The 27812-nt window shown below is 40.9% G+C and overlaps 1 protein-coding gene and 1 long non-coding RNA gene across 2 annotated transcripts in view; one reads left to right on the forward strand and one right to left on the reverse strand.

Moving 5' to 3' along the window:
• The window catches only part of LOC141362961 (uncharacterized), a 144545-nt gene extending 117263 nt beyond the window's left edge, over positions 1–27282 (reverse strand). The window contains exon 1 of the mRNA XM_073865283.1: positions 27141–27282. Coding sequence (XP_073721384.1) covers positions 27141–27186 — 46 coding nt within the window. The 5' untranslated portion in view covers positions 27187–27282. The remainder of the gene's footprint in view (positions 1–27140) is intronic.
• LOC129438473 (uncharacterized) lies at positions 20195–22285 on the forward strand. The gene is made up of 4 exons (XR_012368539.1): positions 20195–20260; positions 21029–21126; positions 21267–21583; positions 21724–22285. It is a non-coding gene; the product is annotated as an uncharacterized lncRNA (long non-coding RNA).
• Positions 27283–27812: the final 530 nt, after the last annotated feature.

Here is a 27812-nt window from a genome sequence, read left to right on the forward strand (position 1 = left end):
ATGGCAACGCGTCAAACTTTACTTTCATTTTAAAGGCATATTTAAGCCTTTCAGTTTTATACAGTTAACTTTTAAATACTCCTTCTAGGATTTTCATGCGATTTACACGAGAAGTGGTCAACATGACGCCGAGACATTGTAGATGATAAATTGCGAAGGGATTTTTGATATCTCAAACGCTGTTCCCATGGCAACCTGTCAAACTTTACTTTCATTTTAAAGGCATATTTAAGCCTTTCAGTTGCATACAGTTAACTTTTAAATACTCCTTCTAGGATTTTCATGCGATTGACATGAGAAGTGGTCAACATGATGCCGAGACATTGTAGATGATAAATTGCGAAGGGATTTTTAATATCTCAAACGCTGTTTCCATGGCAATGCATCAAACTTTACTTTCATTTTTACACATATTTTAGGCTGACAGTTACATGCTGTGAATCTTTAAATACTCCTCGTATGGGATTCATGCGATTGACACCAGAAGTGGTCAACATGATGCCGAGACATTGTAGATGATAAATTGCGAATGAATTTTAGACATCTCGAACGCTGTTCTCATGGCAACGCGTCAAACTTTACTTTAATTTCAGGCATGTTTAAGGCTCTTGGCGTGCTTAGTTGAACTTTAAATTTGGCACACACATCCAGAGATGTATAAAGTACTAGGGACCCAGACTTGAGTAAAAGTACAAGTGCTCTATCAAAAAAGTGAGCACACCACTTAAGTGGAAGTACTGAAGTATTAAACATGTTTTGTACTTAAGTATTGCAAGTAGTTTATTTTAAAATATACTACTCAAGTACTGAAAGTAAAAGTACAAGTATTGTGTAATGTAGTTATTAAAGAAAACAGTCAAAAGTTTGAATATAATATTGTTTATATTATTTCAAATGTTTAAGCTAAAGGACACTCACAATTGCTTTGGCTGTAGCAGAAGTACAAGGACAGGAATGTTCAGATTAATTTAACTAATATGGCAATAGAAAATTCAGAATTAATAAAATATTAGTCGATGTAATGGTAATAGGTAAAGGTAAAAGGTGTTTCAATGTATTTAGGTTTCCTTCTTTCGCGCACACTCGCCCTTTCTCGCGAATTCTCTCTCTCTATCGGTCTCTCTCGTGCACTTTGGTTCTCTCTTCACTTCACATTTGTCCACAACCGCGGCTCATATTTGTGAGTGAGTGAGAGGGAGGGGTCCACTCTTCACTATCTCCTATTGGTTTAGACCACAATCTGTGTGTGTTTCTAATGTGTATCACCGCTCCGGCAGTGATAATGTAGGTTTGGAATGATTCGTAACATTTGAGTGTAACGAGTAACTATGCAGCACATAAAAAATGTATTGGAGTAAAAGTATTAAACTCATCGAAAATATGTACTGAAGTAAAAGTGGAAGTAGGAGGAAAAAATAATACTTCAGTAGAGTACAGATACTGCCTTTTAGTACTTAAGTACAGAAGTGAAGTAGTTCTACTTCGTTACTATACATCTCTGCACACATCAGAGTTTTCGGCTGTTAAGTGTTGACAAAAAGGTCAGACATAGGCGTGTCTCTTAAGTGGCTCACTAGTGCCCCTGTTTGTCTAAAATGTGGGGTTTCTTTTACCTACAGTCCCCAAATGGCTCAGAAACAACATTAAATAGCCCACTGATATTTTACCCACTTGATGCCCTTGCCCACCGTGCATCGTTTTCTCGGACGCACCGTGTAGCGGTAAAAAAAACGTGCGAGGGCCCGCCATTGCTGCTTGCAGCTATATTTTATTTTTTTTTTATTATTATTTTTATTTTTTTTAACACTTTTGGGCATTTTGGGTGCCTAAACATACTCGAAAACTCTTGAAATTTGGCACAGACGTCAAAGTCGTCCGTCATTGCGAACGGGCAAAGGCTGGAACACGGGCGTGGCACAGGGGCTCTGTAGCGCCCCCTGTAATGCAAAAAAAAACATTGGTGCACAGATCGGGCAAACATGTACGCACATGTACGAGAGTTGGTACGCATATAGATCTCATCGACCCGAACAACTTTCGCCCTCTAACATTTTAGCTCCGCCCAACAGGAAGTCTGCCATTTTGGATTGTTTAAAAAATGCATGCGGTGAACTTTTAAATACTCCTTCTAGGGGATTCATGGGATTGACACCAAACGTGGTGATCATGATGTCAAGACATTGTACTTGCTAAATTGCGAAGGGATTTTTGATATCTCGAACGGTTCTGCCATGGCGAGGTGACAAAGTCATGGCGAATTTAGAGAAACAGGAAGTGTCTAATATGTAAGCCAAAAAATGTCTTATTGTGATGCCATGCGGGGTGTTTGTTTGTCTGATGATTCCGATCGCATCGATGTGCCTATTGTGACTCCCGGGTATAGCGCCACCACCAGGCGCCAGGAAGTGTGTCAGTCATGAACTTTTAAATACTTCTCCTAGGGAATTCATACGATTGACACCAAACGTGGTGAAGATGATGCTGAGACATTGGACTTGCTAAATTGCAAAGGGATTTTTGATATCTCGAACGGTGTTGCCATGGCGAGGCGACAAATTTATGGCGAATTCAGAGAAACAGGAAGTGTCTAATATCTAAAGCAAAAAATGTCTTATTGGGATGAAACGCAGTGTGTATGTTCGGCCAAGGATTCCGATCGCATCGATGTGCCTATTGTGAGTCTCGGGTATAGCGCCACCACCAGGCGCCAGGAAGTGTGACAGTCACAAAAGGTGGATTTTTTGACAGTTGCATGCGGTGAACTTTTAAATACTCCTCCTAGGATTTTCATGCGATTGACACCAAAAGTGGTCAACATGATGCTGAGACATTGTAGATGATAAATTGTGAAGGGATTTTTGATATCTCGAATGCTGCTCCATTGGCAACACGTCAAATTTTACTTTCATTTTCAGGCATATTTAAGCACTTGGCATGCACTTTGGGTGCCTTAACATGCTCGAAAACACCGGGAATTTGGCACAGACCTCAAAGTCATCGGCCATTAGGACTGGGCAAACGCTGGAACATGGCCGTGGCAGTAGGGCTCTGTAGCGCCCCCTATAATGCAAAAAAATTATTGGTGCACAAATCGGGCAAACATGTACGCACATGTACGAGAGTTGGTACGTATATAGATCCCATCGACACGAACAATTTTCACAATCAAACCTATTAGCTCCGCCCAACAGGAAGTCGGCCATTTTGGATGGTTTCAAAAATGCATACGGTGAACTTTTGAATACTTCTTCTAGGGGATTCATGGGATTGACACCAAACGTGGTGAACATGATGTCGAGACATTGTACTTGCTAAATTGCGAAGGGATTTTTAATATCTCGAACGGTTCTGTCATGGCGAGGCGACAAATTCATGGCGAAATCAGAGAAACAGAAAGTGTCTAATATGTAAGGTAAAAAATATCTTATTGTGATGCCATGCGGGGTGTTTGTTCGTCTGAAGATTCCGATCGCATCAATGTGCCTATTGTGAGTCTCGGGTATAGCGCCACCACCAGGCGCCAGGAAGTGTTGCAGTCACAAAGATTGATTTTTTTGACAGTTCCATGTGATGTTCTTTTAAATACTCCTCCTAGAATGTTTATGCGGTTGACACTAAAAGTGGTCAACATGATGCAGAGACATTGTAGATGCTAAATTGCGAAGGAATTTTTGACATCTCGAACGCTGTTGCCATGGCAACGCGTCAAACTTTACTTTAATTTCAGGCATATTTAAGGCTCATGGCGTGCTTAGATTAACTTTAAATTTGGCACACACATGAGAGTTGTCGGCTGTTAAGTGTTGACAAAAAGGTCAGATAAAGGCGTGTCTATTTTAGTGGCTCACTTAGCGCCCCCGATTGTCTAAAATGTGGGGTTTCTTTTACCTACAGTACCTAAATAGGTCAGTAGCAACATGAAATACTCCACAGATATTTACCCGCTTGATGCACTTGCCCACCGTGAATCGTTTTTCTCGAAGGCACCGTGTAGCGGTAAATAAACGTGCGAGGGCCCGCCATCGCTGCTTGCAGCTATATTTAGGGCCCGAGCACCGAGGAGCAGGCCAGAATGGCCTGCACCGAAAGGTGCGAAGCCCTATTGTTTTTGCTCGGATTATTATTAGGGCCCGAGCACCGAGGAGCAGGCCAGAATGGCCTGCACCGAAAGGTGCGAAGCCCTATTGTTTTTGCTCGAATTTATTATTTTTTTTTTTATTTTTTTTTTATTTTTATTTTTTTTAACACTTTTGGGCATTTTGGGTGCCTTAACATACTCGAAAACTCTTGAAATTTGGCACAGACGTTAGAGTCGTCCGTCATTGCGAACAGACAAAGGCTGGAACACGGGCGTGGCACGGGGGCTCTGTAGCGCCCCCTGTAATGCAAAAACAAACAGTAGTGCGCAGATCGGGCAAACATGTACGCACATTTACGAAAGTTGGTACACATATAGATCTCATCGACCAGAACAACTTTCGCCCTCTAACATTTTAGCTCCGCCCAACAGGAAGTCCGCCATTTTGGATTGTTTAAAAAATGCATGCGGTGAACTTTTGAATACTCCTCCTAGGGGATTCAAGCAAATGACACCAAACGTGGTGATCATGATGTCAAGACATTGTACTTGCTAAATTGCGAAGGGATTTTTGATATCGTGAACGGTGTTGCAATGGCGAAGCGGCAAAGTCATGGCGAAATCAGAGAAACAGAAAGTGTCTAATATCTAAGGCAAAAAATGTCTTATAGTGATGACAGGCGGGGTGTTTGTTCGTCTGAAGATTCCGATCGCATCGATGTGCCTATTGTAAGTCTCGGGTATAGCCCCACCACCAGGCGCCAGGAAGTGTTGCAGTCACAAAGGTTGATTTTTTTGACAGTTCCATCCGATGTTCTTTTAAATACTCCTTCTAGGATATTCATTCGATTGACACCAAAAGTGGTCAACATGATGCTGAGACATTGTAGATGATAAATTGCGAAGGGATTTTTGATATCTCGAATGCTGTTCCCATGGCAACGTGTCAAACTTTACTTTCATTTTAAAGGCATATTGAAGCCTTTCAGTTCCATGCAGTGAACTTTTAAATACTCCTTCTAGAATATTCACTCGATTGACACCAGAAGTGGTCAACATGATGCTGAGACATTGGAGATGCTAAATTGCGAAGGAATTTTTGACATCTCGAACGCTGTTCCCATGGCAACGCGTCAAACTTTACTTTTATTTAAGGCTTTTTTTAAGGCTCTTGGCGTGTTTGGATTAACTTTAAATTTGGCACACACATCAGAGTTGTTGGCAGTTAAGTGTTGACAAAAAGGTCAGATAAAGGCGTGTCTATTTAGTGGCTGACTAGCCCCCCCCCCCCGTTTGTCTAAAATGTGGGGTTTCTTTTACCTACAGTCCCCAAATGGGTCAGTAACAACATTAAATAGCCCACTGATATTTACCCACTTGAGGCCCTTGCCCACCGTGCATCGTTTTCTCGGACGCACCGTGTAGCGGAAAAATAACGTGCGAGGGCCCGCCATCGCTGCTTGCAGCTATATTTTTTATTATTATTATTATTATTTTTTTTTTTTTTTTTTTACTTTTGGACATTTTGGGGGCCTTAACATACTCGAAAACTCTTGAAATTTGGCACAGACGTCAGAGTCGTCTGTCATCGCCGAAAGCCAAAGGCTGGACCACGGGCGTGGCAAGGGAGCTCTGTAGCGCCCCCTGTAATTCAAGAACAAACATTGGGGCACAGATCGGGCAAAAATGTACGCACATGTACGAGAGTTGGTACACATATAGATCTCATCGACCCAAACAACTTTCGTCCTCTAACATTTAAGCTCCGCCCAACAGGAAGTCGGCTACTTTGGATTGTTTAAAAAATGCATGCAGTGAACTTTTGAATACTCCTCCTAGAGGATGCATGCGATTGACACCAAAAGTGGTGATCATGATGTCGAGACATTGTACTTGCTAAATTGCGAAGGGATTTTTGATATCTCGAACGGTTCTGCCATGGCGTGCCGACAAAGTTGTGGCGAAATCAGAGAAACAGGAAGTGTCTAATATCTAAGGCAAAAAATGTCTTATTGTAATGACATGCGGGGTGTTTGTTCGTCTGAAGATTCCGATCGCATCGATGTGCCTATTGTGACTCCCGGGTATAGCGCCACCAGCAGGCGCCAGGAAGTGTGTCAGTCACAAAGCTGGATTTTTTTTAAAGTTCCATGCAATGTTCTTTTAAATACTCCTCCTAGGATTTTCATGCGATTGACACCAAAAGTGGTCACCATGATGCAGAAACATCGTAGATGATCAATTGCGAAGGGATTTTTGATATCTGAAACGCTGTTCCCATGGCAACCTGTCAAACTTTACTTTCATTTTAAAGGCATATTTAAGCCTTTCAGTTGCATACAGTTAACTTTTAAATACTCCTTCTAGGATTTTCATGCGATTGACACGAGAAGTGGTCAAGATGATGCCGAGACATTGTAGATGATAAATTGCGAAGGGATTTTTGATATCTCAAACGCTGTTCCCATGGCAACCTGTCAAACTTTACTTTCATTTTAAAGGCATATTTAAGCCTTTCAGTTGCATACAGTTAACTTTTAAATACTCCTTCTAGGATTTTCATGCGATTGACACGAGAAGTGGTCAAGATGATGCCGAGACATTGTAGATGATAAATTGCGAAGGGATTTTTGATATCTTGAACGCTGTTCCCATGGCAATGCATCAAACTTACAGTCCCCAAATGCCTCAGAAACAACATTAAATAGCCCACTGATATTTTACCCACTTGATGCCCTTGCCCGCCGTGCATCGTTTTCTCGGACGCACCGTGTAGCGGTAAAAAAACGTGCGAGGGCCGCTGCTTGCAGCTATATTTAGGGCCCGAGCACCGAGGAGCAGGCCAGAATGGCCTGCACCGAAAGGTGCGAAGCCCTATTGTTTTTGCTCGGATTATTAGGGCCCGAGCACCGAGGAGCAGGCCAGAATGGCCTGCACCGAAAGGTGCGAAGCCCTATTGTTTTTGCTCGAATTTATTATTTTTTTTTTTTATTTTTATTTTTTTTTTTATTATTTTTATTTTTTTTAACACTTTTGGGCATTTTGGGTGCCTTAACATACTCGAAAACTCTTGAAATTTGGCACAGACGTTAGAGTCGTCCGTCATTGCGAACAGACAAAGGCTGGAACACGGGCGTGGCACGGGGGCTCTGTAGCGCCCCCTGTAATGCAAAAACAAACAGTAGTGCGCAGATCGGGCAAACATGTACGCACATTTACGAAAGTTGGTACACATATAGATCTCATCGACCCGAACAACTTTCGCCCTCTAACATTTTAGCTCCGCCCAACAGGAAGTCCGCCATTTTGGATTGTTTAAAAAATGCATGCGGTGAACTTTTGAATACTCCTCCTAGGGGATTCAAGCAAATGACACCAAACGTGGTGATCATGATGTCAAGACATTGGACTTGCTAAATTGCGAAGGGATTTTTGATATCTCGAACGGTTCTGCCATGGCAAGGCGACAAAGTTGTGGTGAAATCAGAGAAACAGGAACTGTCTGATATCTAAGGCAAAAAATGTCTTATTGTGATGACACGCGGGGTGTTTGTTCGTCTGAACATTCCGATCGCATCGATGTGCCTATTGTAAGTCTCGGGTATAGCGCCACCAGCAGGCGCCAGGAAGTGTTGCAGTCACAAAGGTTGATTTTTTTGACAGTTCCATGTGATGTTCTTTTAAATACTCCTCCTAGAATGTTTATGCGATTGACACCAAAAGTGGTCAACATGATGCCAAGACATTGTAAATGATAAATTGCGAAGGGATTTTTGATATCTCAAACGCTGTTCCCATGGCAACGCGTCAAACTTTACTTTCATTTTAAAGGCATATTTAAGCCTTTCAGTTTCATACAGTTAACTTTTAAATACTCCTCCTAGGATTTTCATGCGATTTACACGAGAAGTGGTCAACATGATGCCGAGACATTGTAGATGATAAATTGCGAAGGGATTTTTGATATCTCAAACGCTGTTCCCATGGCAACCTGTCAAACTTTACTTTCATTTTAAAGGCATATTTAAGCCTTTCAGTTGCATACAGTTAACTTTTAAATACTCCTTCTAGGATTTTCATGCGATTGACACGAGAAGTGGTCAAGATGATGCCGAGACATTGTAGATGATAAATTGCGAAGGGATTTTTGATATCTCGAACGATGTTCCCATGGCAATGCATCAAACTTTACTTTCATTTTTACACATATTTAAGGCTGACAGTTACATGCTGTGAACCTTTAAATACTCCTCGTATGGGATTCATGCGATTGACACCAGAAGTGGTCAAGATGATGCCGAGACATTGTAGATGATAAATTGCGAAGGAATTTTTGACATCTCGAACGCTGTTTCCATGGCAATGCGTCAAACTTTACTTTAATTTCAGGCATGTTTAAGGCTCTTGGCGTGCTTAGTTGAACTTTAAATTTGGCACACACATCAGAGTTTTCGGCTGTTAAGTGTTGACAAAAAGGTCAGACATAGGCGTGTCTCTTAAGTGGCTCACTAGTGCCCCTGTTTGTCTAAAATGTGGGGTTTCTTTTACCTACAGTCCCCAAATGGCTCAGAAACAACATTAAATAGCCCACTGATATTTTACCCACTTGATGCCCTTGCCCACCGTGCATCGTTTTCTCGGACGCACCGTGTAGCGGTAAAAAAACGTGCGAGGGCCCGCCATTGCTGCTTGCAGCTATATTTAGGGCCCGAGCACCGAGGAGCAGGCCAGAATGGCCTGCACCGAAAGGTGCGAAGCCCTATTGTTTTTGCTCAAATTTATTATTTTTTTTTTTATTTTTTTTTTTATTTTTATTTTTTTTAACACTTTTGGGCATTTTGGGTGCCTTAACATACTCGAAAACTCTTGAAATTTGGCACAGACGTTAGAGTCGTCCGTCATTGCGAACAGACAAAGGCTGGAACACGGGCGTGGCACGGGGGCTCTGTAGCGCCCCCTGTAATGCAAAAACAAACAGTAGTGCGCAGATCGGGCAAACATGTACGCACATTTACGAAAGTTGGTACACATATAGATCTCATCGACCCGAACAACTTTCGCCCTCTAACATTTTAGCTCCGCCCAACAGGAAGTCCGCCATTTTGGATTGTTTAAAAAATGCATGCGGTGAACTTTTGAATACTCCTCCTAGGGGATTCAAGCAAATGACACCAAACGTGGTGATCATGATGTCAAGACATTGGACTTGCTAAATTGCGAAGGGATTTTTGATATCTCGAACGGTGTTGCAATGGCGAAGCGGCAAAGTCATGGCGAAATCAGAGAAACAGAAAGTGTCTAATATCTAAGGCAAAAAATGTCTTATAGTGATGACACGCGGGGTGTTTGTTCGTCTGAAGATTCCGATCGCATCGATGTGCCTATTGTGAGTCTCGGGTATAGCGCCACCACCAGGCGCCAGGAAGTGTTGCAGTCACACAGGTTGATTTTTTTGACAGTTCCATGTGATGTTCTTTTAAATACTCCTCCTAGAATGTTTATGCGATTGACACCAAAAGTGGTCAACATGATGCCAAGACATAGTAGATGATAAATTGCGAATGGATTTTTGATATCTCGAACGTTGTTCCCATGACAACGCGTCAAACTTTACTTTCATTTTAAAAGCATATTTAAGCCCTTCAGTTGCATGCAGTGAACTTTTAAATACTCCTTCTAGGATATTCATGCGATTGACACCAAACGTGGTCAACATGATGCTGAGACATTGGAGATGATAAAATGAGAAGGGATTTTTGACATCTTGAACGCTGTTGCCATGGCAACGCATCAAAGTTTACTATTATTTCAGAAATATTTAAGCCTCTTGGCATGCTTAGATTAACTACAAATTTGGCACACACATCAGAGTTGTCAACTGTTAAGTGTTGACAAACAGGTCAGACATAGGTGTGCCTCTTAAGTCGCTCACTAGCGCCCCCGTTTGTCCAAAATGTGGGGTTTCTTTTACCTACAGTCCCCAATTGGGTCAGTAACAACATAAATAGTCCACCAATATTTACCCACTTGATGCACTTGCCCACCGTGCATCGTTTTCTCGGAGGCACCGTGTAGCGGTAAAAATACGTGCGAGGGCCCGCCATCGCTGCTTGCAGCTATATTTCTTTTTATTTTTATTTTTTTTTTTTTTTTTTTTTCAACACTTTTGGACATTTTGGGGGCCTTAACATACTCGAAAACTCTTGAAATTTGGCACAGACATCAGAGTCGTCCGTGATCGCCGAAAGCCAAAGGCTGGAACACGGGCGTGGCACGGGGGCTCTGTAGCGCCCCCTGTAATGCAAAAACAAACAGGAGTGCACAGATCGGGCAAACATGTACGCATATTTACGAAAGTTGGTACGCATATAGATCTCATCGACCCGAACAACTTTCGCCCTCTAACATTTTAGCTCCGCCCAACAGGAAGTCCGCCATTTTGGGTTGTTTAAAAAATGCATGCGGTGAACTTTTGAATACTCCTCCTAGGGGATTCATGCAAATGACACCAAATGTGGTGATCATGATGTCAAGACATTGGACTTGCTAAATTGCGAAGGGATTTTTGATATCTCGAACGGTGTTGCCATGGCGAAGCGGCAAAGTCATGGTGAAATCAGAGAAACAGGAAGTGTCTAATATCTAAGGCAAAAAATGTCTTATAGTGATGACATGCGGGGTGTTTGTTCGTCTGAAGATTCCGATCGCATCGATGTGCCTATTGTAAGTCTCGGGTATAGCGCCACCACCAGGCGCCAGGAAGTGTTGCAGTCACAAAGGTTGATTTTTTTGACAGTTCCATGTGATGTTCTTTTAAATACTCGTCCTAGAATGTTTATGCGATTGACACCAAAAGTGGTCAACATGATGCCAAGACATAGTAGATGATAAATTGCGAAGGGATTTTTGATATCTCAAACGTTGTTCCCATGACAACGCGTCAAACTTTACTTTCATTTTAAAGGCATATTTAAGCCCATGCAGTGAACTTTTCAATACTCCTTCTAGGATATTCATGCGATTGACACCAAACGTGGTCAACATGATGCCGAGACATTGGAGATGATAAAAAAGTGAAGGGATTTTTGATATCTCAAACGCTGTTCCCATGGCAACGCGTCAAACTTTTTACTTTCATTTTAAAGGCTTATTTAAGCCTGACAGTCGCATGCAATGTTCTTTTTAATACTCCTTCTAGGGAAATAATGCAATTCACACCAGAAGTTGTCAACATGATGCTGAGACATTGTAGACGCTAAATTGCGAAGGAATTTTTGACATCTCTAACGCTGTTCCCATGGCAACGTGTCAAACTTTACTTTTATGTCAGGCATATTTAAGGCTCTTGGTGTGCTTAGATTAACTTTAAATTTGGCACACACATCAGATTTGTCGGCTGTTAAGTGTTGACAAAAACGTCAGATAAAGGCGTGTCTATTTAGTGGCTCACTAGTGCCCCCGTTTGTCTAAAATGTGGGGTTTCTTTTACCTACAGTACCTAAATGGGTCAGTAGCAGCATGATATTTACCCACTTGATGCACTTGCCCACCGTGCATCGTTTTCTCTGAGGCACCGTGTAGCGGTAAACAAACGTGTGAGGGCCCGCCATCGCTGCTTGCAGCTATATTTTATTTTTATTTTTTTTAACACTTTTGGGCATTTTGGGTGCCTTAACATACTCGAAAACTCTTGAAATTTGGCAAAGACGTCAAAGTCGTCCGTCATTGCAGAAAACCAAAGGCTGGACAACGGGCGTGGCACAGGGGCTCTGTAGCGCCCCCTGTAATGCAGAAGAAACCATTGATGCACAGATCGGGCAAAAATGTACGCACATGTACGAGAATTGGTACGCTTATAAATCTCATCAACCCGAACAACTTTCGCCCTCTAACATTTAAGCTCCGCCCAACAGGAAGTCGGCTATTTTGCATTGTTTAAAAAATGCATGCGGTGAACTTTTAAATACTCCTTCTAGGGGATTCATGCGAATGACACCAAACGTGGTGAACATGATGCTGAGACATTGGACTTGCTAAATTGCGAAGGGATTTTTGATATCTCGAACGGTCCTGCCATGGCGAGGCGACAAAGTTGTGGCGAAATCAGAGAAACAGGAAGTGTCTAATATCTAAAGCAAAAAATGTCTTATTGGGATGAAACGCAGTGTGTATGTTCGGCCAAGGATTCCGATCGCATCGATGTGCCTATTGTGAGTCTCGGGTATAGCGCCACCAACAGGCACCAGGAAGTGTGGCAGTCACAAAAGGTGGATTTTTTGACAGTTCCATGCGATGTTCTTTTAAATACTCCTCCTAGGATTTTCATGCGATTGACACCAAAAGTGGTCAACATGATGCTGAGGCATAGTAGATGATAAATTGTGAAGGGATTTTTGATATCTCGAATGCTGCTCCCATGGCAACACGTCAAACTTTACTTTCATTTTCAGGGATATTTAAGCACTTGGCATGCACTTTGGGTGCCTTAACATGCTCGAAAACACCGGAAATTTGGCACAGACCTCAAAGTCGTCGGCCATTAGGTCTGGGTAAACGCTGGAACACGGGTGTGGCAGTAGGGCTCTGTAGCGCCCCCTGTAATGCAAAAAAAATATTGGTGCACAAATCGGGCAAACATGTACGCACATGTACGAAAGTTGGTACGTATATAGATCTCATCGACCCGAACAACTTTCACAATCAAACCTATGTGCTCCGCCCCACAGGAAGTCGGCCATTTTGGAGGGTTAAAAAATGCATATTGTGAACTTTTGAATACTCCTTCTAGGGGATTCATGGGATTGACACCAAACGTGGTGATCATGATGTCGAGACATTGTACTTGCTAAATTGCGAAGGGATTTTTGATATCTCGAACGGTTCTGCCATGCCGAGGCGACAAATTCATGGCGAAATCAGAGAAACAGGAAGTGTCTAATATCTAAGGTAAAAAATGTCTTATTATTATGACACACAGGGTGTTTGTTCGTCTGAAGATTCTGATCGCATCAATGTGCCTATTGTGAGTCTCGGGTATAGCGCCACCACCAGGCGCCAGGAAGTGTTGCAGTCACAAAGGTTGATTTTTTTGACAGTTCCATGTGATGTTCTTTTAAATACTCCTCCTAGAATGTTTATGTGATTGACACCAAAAGTGGTCAACATGATGCTGAGACATTGTAGATGCTAAATTGCGAAGGAATTTTTGACATCTCGAACGCTGTTGCCATGGCAACGCTTCAAACTTTACTTTAATTTCAGGCATGTTTAAGGCTCTTTGCGTGCTTAGATTAACTTTAAATTTGGCACACACATGAGAGTTGTCGGCTGTTAAGTGTTGACAAAAAGGTCAGATAAAGGCGTGTCTATTTAGTGGCTCACTAGCGCCCCCGTTTGTCTAAAATGTGGGGTTTCTTTTACCTACAGTACCCAAATTGGTCAGTAGCAACATGAAATAGTCCACTGATATTTACCCACTTGATGCACGTGCCCACTTTGCGTCGTTTTCTGGGAGGCACCGTGTAGCGGTAAAAAAACGTGCGATGGCCCGCCATTGCTGCTTGCAGCTATATTTATTATTAGGGCCCGAGCACACCGGGGTGTGAGGACCCTATTGTTTTTGCTCCGTTTATTATTATTATTATTATTATTAGGGCCCGAGCACCGAGGAGCAGGCCAGAATGGCCTGCACCGTGGGTGCAAAGCCCTATTGTTTTTGCTTCGTTTATTATTATTATTATTATTATTATTTTCCGAAATGAATCGCATTTTTGAAGGCCTAAACATGCTCAAAAACTCATGAAATTTTGCACACGCGTCAGAAGTGGTGAAAATTTACATGTGGTATAGGCGTCAGAAGTGGCCGTGTAGAAATGGCTCGATAGCGCCACCTGCAAAATTTCAAGAGAACAGCCCCCCCGCTACGAAAAACGTACAGATACGAATTTTGGTAGGATCATCTATCACCCCAAGACCTACAAAAAAGTATCTTGGAACTAAGCTCTAAACCCCACAGGAAGTCAGCCATTTTGAATTTTCTCTGTCATTTTTTTACATTTCCAAGCATCGTACTTTAACGAACTCCTCCTAGAGATTTAATCCGATCATCATCATATTTGGTCAATCTCATCTAAAGGCCTTTGCGATGTTAAATTGCAGAGATCTTGACTTTTCGTTGGAGGGTGTGTCCGTGGCGGCCTGACAAATTTAGGCATTTTCGCGATGAAACAGGAAGTTGTTATAACTCAGGCATACAATGTCCAATCTGCCCCACGCTTCACATGTTTGATAAGAGTCTCGACCTGAACACATTTTAATGCCAATATTCAGCTTCAGTCATAGCGCCACCTAGAGGTAGCAGGAAATGCCATGTTTTACGCTGTGATTTACTGCTCTTAGAGATTTAATCAAATCATCATCATATTTGGTCAGACTGATGTTAAGCCCTTTGCCGTGATAAATTGCGAAGATCTTGACTTTTCGTTGAAGGGCGTGTCCGTGGCGGCCTGGCAAAATGTGATTTTTTGACATGAAACAGGAAGCTGTTGTAATTCAGGCATACATTATGCGATCTGCTCCAGACTTCACACGTTTGATAAGGGTCCCGGCCTGAACACGTCAATATAACAATAATCAGGTACCATCATAGCGCCACCTGCTGCACACAGGCGGTGTGGCACATCAGTTTCCCTTTGAATATCCACCTGTATTTACCCACTTTAATTTATACCCCCCTGGTTTACTGTTTTACTAATGCCATAGGGTAGCGGTGCACATGCGTGCGAGGGCCCTTCCATCGCTGCTTGCAGCTTTAATTAGGGCCCGAGCACACCAGGGTGTGAGGACCCTATTGTTTTTGCTCCGTTTATTATTAGGGCCCGAGCACACTAGTGTGAGGACCCTATTGTTTTTGCTTCGTTTATTATTATTATTATTATTATTATTATTATTATTCTTCTCCGAAATGGATCGCATTTTTGAGGGGCTAAACACACTCGAAAACTCATGAAATTTTGCACACACATCAGAAGTGGCGAAAATTTACATGTGGCATAGGCGCCAGAAGTGGGCGTGTAGAAATGGCTCGATAGCGCCACCTGCAAAATTTCAAAAGAACAGCCCCCCCACTACGAAAAACGTACAGATACGAAATTTGGTAGGATCATCTATCACCCCAAGACCTACAAAAAAGTCTCTTGGAGCTGAGCTCTAAACCCCACAGGAAGTCGGGCATTTAGAATTTTTGCTGTGATTTCTGTGCAAATTTTGTCATTTCCAGGCTTCGTACTTTAACGAACTCCTCCTAGAGATTTTATAAGATCGTCATCATATTTGGTCAGTCTAATCTAAAGGCCTTTGCGATGTTAAATTGCAGAGCTTTTGACTTTTCGTTGGAGGGTGTGTCCGTGGCGGCCTGACAAAGTTCAGCGTTTTCGCCATGAAACAGGAAGTGGTTCTAACTCAGGCATTCAATGTCCAATCTGCCACACACTTCACATGTTTGATAAGAGTCTTGGCCTGAACACATTTCAATGCCAATATTCAGCTTCAGTCATAGCGCCACCTAGAGGTAACAGGAAATGCCATGTTTTATGCTGTGATTTACTGCTCTTAGAGATTTAATCAAATCATCATCATATTTGGTCAGACTGATTTTAAGCCCTTTGGCGATTATAAATTGCGAAGATCTTGACTTTTCGTTGAAGGGCGTGTCCGTGGCAGCCTGGCAAAGTGTGATGTTTCGCCATGAAACAGGAAGCTGTTGTAATTCATACATACATGGTCCGATCTGCCCCTGACTTCACACGTTTCATAAGGGTCCCGGCCTGAACACGTCAATATAACAATAATCAGGTACAGTCATAGCGCCACCTACTGCACACAGGCGTTGTGGCACATAAATTTTCCTTTGAATATCCACCTATATTTACCCACTTTAATTCTTATCCCCCTGGTTCACTGCTTTACTAATGCCATAGGGTAGCGGTGCACATGCGTGCGAGGGCCCTTCCATCGCTGCTTGCAGCTTTAATTATTATTTATTCTTCTTCTTCTCCAAAGTGAATCGCATTTTTGAGGGGCGAAACATGCTCGAAAATTCATGAAATTTTGCACACATGTCAGAAGTGGCGAAAATTTACATGTGGCATAGGCGCCAGAAGTGGGCGTGTAGAAATGGCTCGATAGCGCCACCTGCAAAATTTCAAGAGAACAGCCCCCCCGCTACGAAAATCGTACAGATACGAAATTTGGTAGGATCATCTATCACCCCAAGACCTACAAAAAAGTCTCTTGGAGCGAAGCTGTAAACCCCACAGGAAGTCGGCCATTTTGAATTTTCACTGTGATTTCTGACCAAATTTTGGCATTTCCAGGCTTTGTACTTTAACGAACTCCTCCTACAGATTTAATCCGATCATCGTCATATTTGGTCAGTCTCATCTAAAGGCCTTTGCAATGTTAAATTGCGGAGATCTTGACTTTTCGTTGGAGGGTGTGTCCGTGGCGGCCTGACAAACTTCGGCATTTTCGCCATGAAGCAGGAAGTGGCTGTAACTCAGGCATACAATGTCCAATCTGCCCCACGCTTCACACGTTTGATAAGGGTCTTGGCCTGAACACATTTCAATGCCAATATTCAGCTTCAGTCATAGCGCCACCTAGAGGTAGGAGGAAATACCATGTTTTACGCTGTGATTTACTACTCTTAGAGATTTAATCAAATCATCATCATATTTGGTCAGACTGATGTTAAGCCCTTTGCGGTTATAAATTGCAAAGATCTTGACTTTTCGTTGGAGGGCGTGTCCGTAGCGTCCTGCCAAAGTGTGATGTTTCACCATGAAACAGGAAGCTGTTGTAATTCAGACATACATGGTCCGATCTGCCCCCAACTTCACACGTTTGATAAAGTTCCCGGCCTGAACACATCAACATGGAATAATTCAGTAACAGTCATAGCGCCACCTAGAGGCAGCAGGAAATACAACCTTTTATGCTGTGACTTACTGCTCTTGGAGATTTGATTATATCAACATCATATTTCATCAGTCTAATCTCAAGACCTTGTGTGATGATAAATAGCGAAGGCCTTGACTTTTCGTTAAAGGGCGTGTCCGTGGCGGCCTCACAAAACATTGTTAAATTCATCGCATTTTTGACAGCCTAAACGAGCTCAAAAAGTCATGAAACGTTGCACACATGTCAAAGGTGGTGAAAATGTTCATGTGATATAGGGTTCAGAACTGGGGGGAGGTAAAAATGGCTCTATAGCGCCACCTACAAAAACTCAAGAGAGCAGCCCCCCCGCTACATTAAACGTACAGATACGACATGTGGTAGGATCATGTATCACCCCAAGACATACAAAAAAGTCTCTTGGAGCCAAGCTCTTTACCCCACAGGAAGTCAGCCATTTTAAATTTCCTCTTTAATTTGAGTGCAAATTTTGCTATTTCTGGGCTTCGGACTTTAATAAACTCTTCCTACAGATTTCATTAGATTAAAACCATATTTCGTTCGTGTCATCTAAAGGCCTTTGCGATGCTAAATTGCGGAGATCTTGAGTTTTCATTGGAAGGTGTGTCCGTGGCAGCCTGCCAAATGTTGGTTTTTCGCCATAAAACAGGAAGTTGTTGTAACTCAGGCTTACAATGTCTAATCTGACCAACGGGTCACATGTTTGATAAGTGTCCTGGCCTGAACAAATCAACATGGCAATATTCAATAAAAGTTGTAGCGCCACCTGCTGGCAGCAGGAAATGTCAGGTTTTACACTGTGTTACAAATCAAAGTTCTTTTGAATATCCACCTATATTTACCCACTTAAATGCATATCCCCCTGGTTCACAGCTTTACTAAGGCCATAGGGTGGCGGTGCACATGCGTGCGAGGGCCCTTCCATCGCTGCTTGCAGCTTTAATTAGGGCCCGAGCACACCAGGGTGTGAGGACCCTATTGTTTTTGCTCCGTTTATTATTATTATTATTATTATTATTATTATTATTCTCCAAAATGGATTGCATTTTTGAGGGGCTAAACATACTCGAAAACTCATGAAAATTTGCACACGCGTCAGAAGTGGCGAAAATTTACATGTAGTATAGGCGTCAGAAGTGGGCGTCTAAAAATGGCTCGATAGCGCCACCTGCAAAATTTCAAGAGAACAGCCCCCCCACTACGAAAAACATACAGATACGAAATTTGGTAGGATCATCTATCACCCCAAAACGTACAAAAAAGTCTCTTGAAGCTAAACTCTAAACCCCACAGGAAGTCGGCCATTTTGAATTTTTGCTGTGATTTCTGTGCAAATTTTGTCATTTTCAGGCTTCGTACTTTAACGAACTCCTCCTACAGATTTTATCAGATCGTCATCATATTTGGTCAATCTCATCTTAAGGCCTTTGCGATGTTAAATTGCGGAGCTTTTGACTTTTCCTTGGAGGGTGTGTCCGTGGCGGCCTGACAAAGTTCAGCATTTTCGCCATGAAACAGGAAGTTGTTATAACTAAGGCATACAATGTCCAATCTGCCCCACACTTCACATGTTTGATAAGAGTCTTGGCCTGAACACATTTCAATGCCAATATTCAGCTTCAGTCCTAGCGCCACCTAGAGGTAGCAGGAAATGCCTTGTTTTACGCTGTGATTTACTGCTCTTAGAGATTTAATAAAATCATCATCATATCTGGTCAGACTGATCTTAAGCCCTTTGCAATGATAATTAGCGAAGATCTTGACTTTTCGTTGAAGGGCGTGTCCGTGGCAGCCTGGCAAAGTGTGATGTTTCGCCATGAAACAGGAAGCTGTTGTAATTCATACATACATGGTCCGATCTGCCCCTGACTTCACACGTTTCATAAGGGTCCCGGCCTGAACATGTCAATATAACAATAATCAGGTACAGTCACAGCGCCACCTACTGCACACAGGCGTTGTGGCACATCAAATTTCCTTTGAATATCCACCTATATTTACCCACTTTAATTCATATCCCCCTGGTTTACTGCTTTACTAATGCCATAGGGTAGCGGTGCACATGCGTGCGAGGGCCCTTCCATCGCTGCTTGCAGCTTTAATTCCCATTTTATTTCCCGTTTGTTCGTTATTTGGTTCAGTTTAATCAGAGCTACCTTGTGTTACGTTGTTCCCTTGTTAGTTTAGTATAAAGTTAAACTGCTAGCTAAAAGTTTGAACCAAGAAGGATAATATTAACAGGAGATATGAATGAAAGAATTGAACCATGATAAAACGCGACATGCACTACAAATTGAAGGTATGAAATTAAGTTAAATGAAAGCTCGTTTATTCACCATATGATGCTCGTTATGAGGTAATCATATAGGCTAGATACCGTGAGTTAACGAGGTCGTTTACATGCACGTGAGTGCACGGATATCGGTTAATTATTCAAATTACTGAAAAACACGGAGAAAACTGCAACCGCATTGCCATGAGTTTTTCCAAGATGTATGCAAACAGGGAAAATATCACCAAACCAACAATTCATTTTACCAAAAACTCACTATATATCATCATTTGTATGCACAGATTGCTGGATTGGATGCATTGTGTGTTGTAAGCTTTTCGTGGCACTAGATGTCAGACAGATGCAAATGGCAAATACATACGAAAGTGTAAAACGTGTATGGCGAACATTTGTTTTTCTGTCATTATAGATGCTAGTTTGGTGAAAGTACACACTGAGTGCTTCAAATCATTCAGAGGAGATGCTGTTTTTAGGGCAGTTTATAAAGAAGACCTGACTAGGCATGGGCCGGTATAAGATTCTGGCGGTATGATAACCTTTAGCAAAAATACCACGGTTTCACGGTGTTACGGTATTGCCATTGCAACACTAAAATGTGTTATTTTTTAAATGCCAGGTAAATTTAAAGCCTTTAAATTATAATATGCTTTCAAAAAACATATAATATTTTTGTAATGTATATTAAATGTAAACATCAAATCAATCACATGACTTAATGATTTAATGAATTTTGTATAAACACAGCTCATACCTTGGAGACGGTATCACAGAATATTTCAGTGGTTTTGAAACCTTGACTGTTTAAAACCTCGGTATACCTTGAAGCCGGTAATCGGCCCATGCCTAGACCTGACATGGATGACTTCCAATGAGAAACGACTGCTAATACTTATATAAATTCATTACAGAAGGTAAGTTTATATATTTATACTTATAAAACGATTAGTTCCAATCCTTGATTCTGATTGGTCAATAGGTGTGCTTTATTCACGATAAAACACTGCTATGACCGCTTCACCCAACGGTTCTATTTAATATCACTGCGCCCTTAGCAACACCCTTAGCAACACATAAACATATAATGAGACAAAGTCTGAGAACAGTTTGTTGTTTTTATTTGAGCTTTCATGTTGTTGTTCGCAGTCAGGGACTATTTTTTCTAGCGGAAGGAATGCTTTTATTGATGTAACTTCATGAAAGTTGCACTAATATTTTTTTTACTTTAATATTGTGTGGTAACCGTTTTATAAAAGCAATAAGGTACTCGAGGCAAGTGCTGTATCGTGAATAAGTAACGGCTGAAGGGGTTGCAGGCACTCCTAACAACGCCCTTCAGCCGTTACTTATTTACGATACAGCACAGCCTCTCGTACCTTATTGCTTACATATAAATCATTTTATTTGACATAACTGAACAGTTAACCAATCTTTTTAGTATAGTTTTGTACATATTATGGTTATTAATCAGGCAAGAAAGTCACATGACCTGCTGCCAACTTTAATAAAAATATATTATCTTCTCATACATCGTTTTGCTATTGATATCATATTAAATAGCAATCAAATTGATTACTAATTTGGAAATGTATAAATGAAGATTCATATTGTCTTGAGTGCTGTTTTTAATATAAAAAGAATGTTGAGTTTTCAGAGTCTTTATTGTCATTTTTTTGTGATAGGACCCTACCAGACTATATTTGAATACGGCATACCCATGAATTCTGGAACTGTTATTCCTTAACCCAGTTTGGAGGATAAGAGCTTACCAACTAGTTATGTGAGTACACAGAGTACATTAGTACTGTACACTGTCTCTAACATGATTTGTTACACTGAGATGATTTTGATTCAAATAACGGTTAAAACTGCACCCTTTTTGGTATTTTCTTGACTCTTTTTGTCTTTGAAAATCTGCAGAAATATGCTGAGGCGATGTATTGCAAAATAGCCAACATACAACAATTAAAGGATAATTGCAGACTACGTCCTGATGAAGATATGGATGACCCTCTGTCTGGTCAACAATAGTTAAAATATGGTAAGTGTACATGGGTTTGCTACTTTTACGGTTTTTAAGTTTAACTGTATACTCATGGTGTTTAAATTGTGTTTTGCTAGGATGGAACAGTGATGTGGCAGCTCTTCCGGTGGCTCATTCACCTCTTGCCTTAATTTGTGAAAGGAAGAAAGACTGGAGAGGGTCAATGTGCAACTGAAGCTACTGATTGTGCTGTGTAAGTTTTTTTGGTATTTTGTTCTAGTTGTTTATTCAGCAGTTAGTTTGCTTGCATTGTTCACCCCATGTAAATGCATACAAGTTCATAAATACACATCAAATACATTCATCAAATACACTCTTTTAAAACACTCTTAGGTGATGAGCATCAATCCATGCTTTGAGGGGGATGAATCAGCACAGCCCTGCCTGCTCTGCGTTGGGAACAGAAGTTGCATCCAGAGTTTTTGCATCATTCTGGACCAAAAAGCCATTCCCTGCATGATGAAGACCACTGATGCAGCCTTCCACTACATCATGAGTAAAACAACTACAGAACTTAATACCAGGTTGGAACGTATTTAAGAAAAATGAAACGTCTTTTGAATTGAAATGTCTGTTTTGTTATGGAAAAATCTTTAGTATTGTGAAGGATAACAGTTCTGCCTGCCAGTAAGGTAATTGCAGTGTATTTTAATATTCAAGTTTTGAGTAGGGTGGCTAATTTTTTTAAACTCTCATTTGATTTATTAAAGACTTTATAATAAGTGGTTTTCATGTCACTGCGCTGTGGTATAAGATAACTTTCATTATTCCATACTGTATTCTGTTTCTAATTGTAGCTGAGGTATTTAAATAAGCAGTGTTAAATGCAAAGTGTTGTGTGTATCAATGTAAATATTAAATGTGATGTACTTTAATAAAAAGAGGTTTTGCAATATTTATTGTCATTTGTCTTTTATAGAAACAACCCATTAGCAACAAAAGTGGCTATTAATCAGTATTTTAACACTTAACATTGTTGAATTCACATTACACTGGTGTTGACCTTAAATAAGGAGTGTTAATTTTTAACACTGTATTTGTGTGCCAACACCAGTGTAGTGTGGAAACAACAATGAATAGTGTTGAACAAAGTGTAAAATTTAACAATATTGAGTGTTGAATTAACATATAATGGGTGTTGTTAAATTAACACTACACTTTTGACTAAATTAACACAGTGTAGTGTGGACACATATACACACTTTGCCGGTGTTAAATTTGACACCGTGGGTGTTATTTTAACACCAGTGATTTTGCTGTGTAGAGAGGAGAGGGGGAGACAGTTATATCAAATTCAGAATAGTGTCAAAGGAAATAGGTTGGTAAGTGGTAATCGAAGAGAGGAAATAGTGATAACAAGGTTAAGGTTGGGTCATTGTGTGTTAAATAAAACTCTTAAGATGATAGGCAAACATCAAACAGGATTGTGTGAAGAATGTCGAGTGGAGGAATCAGTAGAACATGTATTATTAGACTGTTAGAGATATATAGAGCAAAGAGACAAAATGAGTAGTGAATTAAGGGAGATAGGAGAACAGGAGTTCACTTTAAAAAGTTTGCTGGGTGATAATGATAGGGCACAGTTTAGGGTACTGATGACTTTTCTGAAGGAGACAGGGCTATATAGAGATAGTTATAGGGGGAAAGGAGGGAGGTAAGGTAGGATAGGAAATGTGTTTATTATTTTTTTTTTCTTTTTTTAATGTGTATATATATATATATATATATATATATATATATATATATATATATATATATATATATATATATATATATATATATATATATATGTCATTGATAAGTAGAGAGTAGACCTATTATCAGGTCCATATTCCGGAACAGAGGGGGCGGTAATGCTCCATTAAGCTGGTTGCCAACCGCCGGTAAAAAAAAAAGAAAGAAAGAAAGAAAAAAGCAACGGCTGAATCCGAAACCGCATACTGCCGTACTATATAGTAGGCAAAAAGCAGTAGGCGAACGAATAGTATGTCCGAAACCTCAGTATACGTAAAAGGGTAGGCGAGAATTAGCGGGATTTTAGACTATTTCTCGCGAGATTCAGAGGCACGTGTACTTAAGTATCGTCCGAAACCGCCTACTTACTGAAAATGTAGTAGGGGAAACAGCATGTGAACAGAGTAGTACGTCCGAATCCTCAGTATCCATAAAATCAGTAGGCGAGAAATCCCCGGATGCCATACTGAATCCGCCCAGATTCTGAAGCGTGCATCGGATGGACACTTCTATCCCAGCTTTCCCATGATGCCACTGGAAAGCAAAGCAATCGACCGGAGACCAGCCAATCAGGTGATTTCGATACGTTACACAGGACTCCTCAGCACCCTGACTTTACGCACAGACCGGCCAGGATATACCACAAAGTGCTCAGCTAATTCATCAAAATAAAGCTGTAGAATTGTCACAGCTGTGTTGAGATGACAGTATATATGTGATGGTTTGTTAGAAAAATACATTTGAATAAAGTTTTGTTTCGTATGGGATTAACTTTTATACGTTTTCATTTATTGTGATGGTTTTATTCATTCATTTTTTATTCATGTTTCCTGTTGTTTTAAGTAAATACAAAAGATTGCTTCACTAAAATGTATATAAATTGCCTGCATTGTCTAAGTTAGTTTGTATTCAAGCACAGCTGTCATGTGACAATAGATATTAAATTACAATCTGCTTGTTTTACTTATTTTTGTCCACTACAAAATTATGTAATATATCTGTAACACTGACAGAGACCGTAGTAGAGTTGTGAAGTTACTGATGCAATCAGGTGTTAACGCCGGTTTCACACCGCAAGCGTGAGCAGCGCGTGAGCAGCGCGTGAGCAGCGCGTAAGCGGCGCGTGTTTTTTTCGGCGCCCATGTTAACAAGTTAAAGCATGTACACCGCACGCGTGAGCAGCGCGTGCTCGCGTGGCAGGAGCGTCGCTGAAGCAGCAGTGCTGTGATCATTTCGGCGTCGGGTCTATTTTTGCTGCGCTGCTCACGCTCAATTAAAGTGACAGTGCATTGTTCATGCTTTAAATGGTCGTGGATTGACGCGAAAAAGTGTAATTTAACCATAAAATAATAAATGTGACGCCAAGTGTGTTTAAAACAGTCATGACTTTGAGCAATTTAAAAGAAAGCAATGAAATATTTAAAAACACCAGAAGACTGCGCTGTCATTCACTGTCTGGCCAGCACTAAATGACTCCTCATCTATAATCCTCAGAGAAATAGAGGCATACATCTATAAATCTATGCTTAAACTGTTGAAGGGAAACACGATCTACTGCTTTATGCTGTCAATCACTGAGTGATTTTTTTATTTTATTGTAAAACTTCAGAGAAACAGATTTAATAATGTGCCATGGGCTTTTTATGTCTATAATTATGTATTGTGTCTATTGAGAGTGAGGAGTCACGTGCCGATTTGGGCGGAGTTTGGGCCGGTCGGCCATGATGGTAGGAGACGCTGTCGGTTGCCAGAGGCAACTTCACAGAGGCGCGACTTCCAAAGCTCTTAATTTATTATTTCGGCAGGACAGAGACGATCTACAAATACGATAAAGAAAAAGGAATAAAGCAATGCAAAAAGATAAGGCGAAAGAAAGGGACCTTACAGGAACAAGCTCACAAACAGCGTTGTACTGGCAAAGGTAACTTAAGTTTCTTCACACGCGTTTGTGTATTGTAATTACATTGCATTTAGCCGACACTTCTTGACCAAAATGACAAAGTAATTAACTGCGACGGTTTCTAAACACGAGATGTCCAATGTACACAAACGTTTCCAACATGTTGTGATGTAGAATATTTAGGTATTTAGTTGTAATTTGATTTTAGCCCAATGCCACTGTTGTAACTTTACCAGGTTTTTGTGTTGGGGGCTGCAAAGTGCCTATGGTCGTTATATGTGTGATTGCAAGAGGTAAATGATTAAAGATTAAAGCCATTAACAGTGTGGGTAACACTTTACTTGAAGGGGTGTGCATAAGACTGACATAAAACCGTCATAATTATTTATAACATGACACATGTCATGAATATAAAGGATGTTTTATGCATGTTTATGACAATTGCAAGTGTCGTTCGTTCAATTATGAAATTTTTAATGAAAATATGCCATTGCTTAAGATGTCTTTGTTATGCATAATGGTGTCTTCATTTCGGTAACCTAAAAACGGTATTCCACTGTTCGTATGTCTTCCATATGTATCGTGTGAGGTACTGGAGCAGTTTTTAACGCAGCAGTAACTGCGGGGCATGGTAAAGCAGTGTAGAATTGCGAAAAACTACTCTACTACGGAGCTAAGAACACACGTAAACAATCATGTTCTGCCGCCGGAATCCTGCCAACATGGCGGAAAGGGGGAGGGGCTCTGTACCATGACGACAGCTCCTCACTCTCAATATCTGTCATTACACGGACCAGAACAGCACGAAAACAATGTGGGTTAAACAAATCACAGTTTTATAAATAACAATGACCGTCAAAAAAACGTCTTGAAGAGGTTTTGCTCATTAATGCATGTACAATAAAGTAATGTGAAGAGATTTTGAGATTTTTATACTGTTATTAAACTGCACAGTATGCGCTGCAAACGCAGCCGGTATGAAAGCACAATGGCCACGCGCAGCAACGCTCTCCTCACGCGCTGCTGATGCTACGCATACGCGCTGCTCACGCATGCGGTGTGAAACCGGCGTGCACCTGTCCCTCATACACACGCATACGTTTTCATGTCTATTATTAGGTTTGTTCGAGTTCATGCACCGATGTATGTAAATGACATCAAAGTACCGCGAGAGCAATTCCAGAAATCACACGGAGAACTCTGATTTCGCGTTGCTCTCGCGGTATTGTGATGTCAATCTCCTGTCGATTCCTGTGTTTCCGCATGAACTCGAACAAGTCTACTACGTCATATGTCGCATGATAACGTCAACATGTCGAATGCTGTCCATACTTAACGCGAACGTACGTACTGTCTTAGCGCACGTTAAGTAGGTACCCAGTGAAATTCAGTACCTACACAGTAAGTATGCGATTTCGGATTCAGCCAACGTGTTTTTTTCGCAATATGGATATTAGAACATTTAGAACGAACCAGCACCGCCTGCTCCATCTGACTTCATGCAAACACCGGTTTGTTCAAAGTCGGAGATTAGAGGTCGAGGTGGAATTTTCAAATCTACAGGACACTGTTTTAAAGAAAGTTTAATGTTCGCACACGCCGGCTTCAGCTATTTTTTAAAGGTAAGTTAGCGTTGTTGTTTTAATTTACATGAGCCTAAATGTGAAGTGTGGCTACAGACCGTTAACAGCATTGCGACGGGATTATGGTAATACTGATTAGTTTGTGATCTGCACTTTATACGGGAAATGAGCTGACAGTCTGTACCAGTTGTATGAGTCTGTGCTTGCACTGTATTTGTTGTTTTAATTCCTTGTTTTTGCAAGTTATTGTTGATGCGTGCCCCCCGTTAGTTATGGTCTGGCGCCGTCTCTGAGGCATTTAGCATATACCTATAGGAACAGACCCATACTAACAATACAATAAAAGGACATGAAAGAAAAAATTGATAAATAAAACAAAAAATAAATAAATGCTGCGGCTTTTGATTAGAGATCCTACTTTTTATTAAGGGGGAATTATGAATCTATATCATTAATTACTTTAAGATGCACGCCCGGTTTCCTAAAGTTGAAAGCCAAACTACTTAATCCAGTTTTAGAAGTAAATAACTTACCGTTCGTGAATAGTAAAAGGGTTACGATGAAGAAAGGGATCTTCATATTGCTTTGTGGCTAAGATAAGGGTCGTCAAAGTCCCCAGTAGTGCAATTCAATCCAGTAGGGGTTCAGATAAAAAAATCGGCAGCCGGCAGCAAGCAGTGGCTGCCACTGACAGCCGGAACTTCCGGAAGACAGTTACTGGCAGCCTGAAGGTAGGAGGGACCTGACAGTCGCTAACAGCCAATCAATATCGACCAACGTGAACGCATCACATATAACTACGATAGCAGCCATTGCTAGTGATGGGAGAAATGAAGCTTTTCGAAGCTTCGAATCAATTGAACCAATTGCTTCGAAAATTGATTCTGTTTTTCGAAGCAGTTCGAAACGCTGGCGACCCCTGCTGGTCAAAATAGTGTAAAAGCAGATATGTCCGAACATTTTATTTTACACTTTTTTTTACTTTTTTTGTATTAAAATATGTTAAAAAAATTATTTAACTTAATTAAGTTAAAAGTCTATTATGTGTTATTAGTTTTATTTAGGGCAAACAGATCATTAAAACTAACTAACCTTTTAATTATGCACATTTTTGTCATTAAATCTGCCTATAAACAAAACAAAATGGCAGTGTTATTAGTCAGAAGGATAAATGTTTTATGAACTTTCATAATAAAACTGACCCG

This window comes from Misgurnus anguillicaudatus, unplaced genomic scaffold, assembly GCF_027580225.2.
Source record: "Misgurnus anguillicaudatus unplaced genomic scaffold, ASM2758022v2 HiC_scaffold_31, whole genome shotgun sequence".
Lineage (NCBI taxonomy): Eukaryota > Metazoa > Chordata > Actinopteri > Cypriniformes > Cobitidae > Misgurnus > Misgurnus anguillicaudatus.